The 1,287-nt window shown below is 68.3% G+C and overlaps 1 protein-coding gene across 1 annotated transcript in view; it reads right to left on the reverse strand.

Moving 5' to 3' along the window:
- Nucleotides 1-1,287, reverse strand: part of HTT (huntingtin) — a 105,532-nt gene that overhangs the window by 16,489 nt on the left and 87,756 nt on the right. The window contains exon 62 of the mRNA XM_015561565.1: nucleotides 1,104-1,214. Coding sequence (XP_015417051.1) covers nucleotides 1,104-1,214 — 111 coding nt within the window. The remainder of the gene's footprint in view (nucleotides 1-1,103; nucleotides 1,215-1,287) is intronic.

Genomic DNA, 1,287 nt, shown 5'->3' on the forward strand with positions numbered 1-1,287 from the left:
CACCCAGACACACAGCTGGGCAGGCGGGGCGCAGGCTGCGTTTGAGCCCCTCTCGCCCCCTGGCTGGCCGGGCCTTCTGTGCGGGCAGTGTGGGGGTACTGACTCCCGCCCCTGGAGGCTGGAGTTTGGGACGGGCCAGGCAGGGGCCTCCCTGGTGGGCAGGGCTCCGCGTGGGTTTTCACACGCATTTCACAGAAACAGCGCGTCCCGTGTGACTCCGGAAGAGGATTCCGAAGCTGAGCCTGGTCTCCTGTGGACGGGGCCCCGTGCCCCCTCCCTGACTTTGCTCCTGTCACTGAAGTAAATCAGTCGAGCTTGGGAGCCCTGAGGTAGTCCCGGGGACCCGACTGTCGTCTATGCCAACGTGCCCATCCCCTGGGCACCCTGACCACACGCGTTAAGGAGGAACCTACACTGTGCTCTCCACGTGAGACCCCACAGAAAGCAGGTGCTGGGCAGCCACAGCGTGTCAGACCCTCCCCTGGGACGGCGACCCCGGCCGGCAGAGTCTGGAGTCTCAGTGGTTCCGGGAGGCCGGCAGTGCGGCCCCCACAGGAACCGTCCGTGTCCCCGCGTGACCGAGGATTCCCTCTCTACCCCCGGCCTCCAGGGCCCCAGCTCTAGAGGCACCACCAGGGCCGGCAGGGGCTGATCCGTCAGGAGGAGAAGCCCGAGGCCCCTGCACCGCCACACGAGGAGTCCCCAGGGCGCCATCTGGCCTCGGGGCCTCTTCAGAAACAATTCTTACTGATTTGATTTACTGACACACAGCACGCCTGGGGGACCTGGGCCTGAGCACAAAACACAACCACAATGGAACAGGCCGGCTCAGCGCCCACAGAGACAAAGGGCTTCCAAAGGCAGCTGCTTCTGCGTCCCACAGCTCCACACTCGGGGCGCAGCTGCGGAGAGGGTGCTCGCAGGCACACCAGGGCCACCCAGGACGGGGCACCTGCTCGGCGCCTGGGCTCGCTCGCAGGGGCGGGTTCTGTGGGGAGGGCAGCCAGGCCGGGCGGGGGCCCAGCCCTCTGCCTGGTCCTGTGTGACCTGGAGCACGCGGCCCAGCACCCGGCCTCATCTCGCTCTCCTGGGGCAGGACTCACGGTGAGGGCTCCCCGAGGCGCCTGCTCACCGCTGTCAGGACGGGCAGGGCCGAGCACGCAGGAGGCACGGGCCAAGGCCAGGCAGCCGCTCGTGCTGCTGAGGGAGCGTCTCTGCACCAGGAGGTGCCAGGGGTCTGCGAGGGCACAGCACACCGCCGGCTGCTGCCAGGGGCAGGGCGAGCCG

The sequence above is a fragment of the Myotis davidii genome, unplaced genomic scaffold (genome assembly GCF_000327345.1).
Source record: "Myotis davidii unplaced genomic scaffold, ASM32734v1 scaffold937, whole genome shotgun sequence".
Taxonomy (NCBI): domain Eukaryota; kingdom Metazoa; phylum Chordata; class Mammalia; order Chiroptera; family Vespertilionidae; genus Myotis; species Myotis davidii.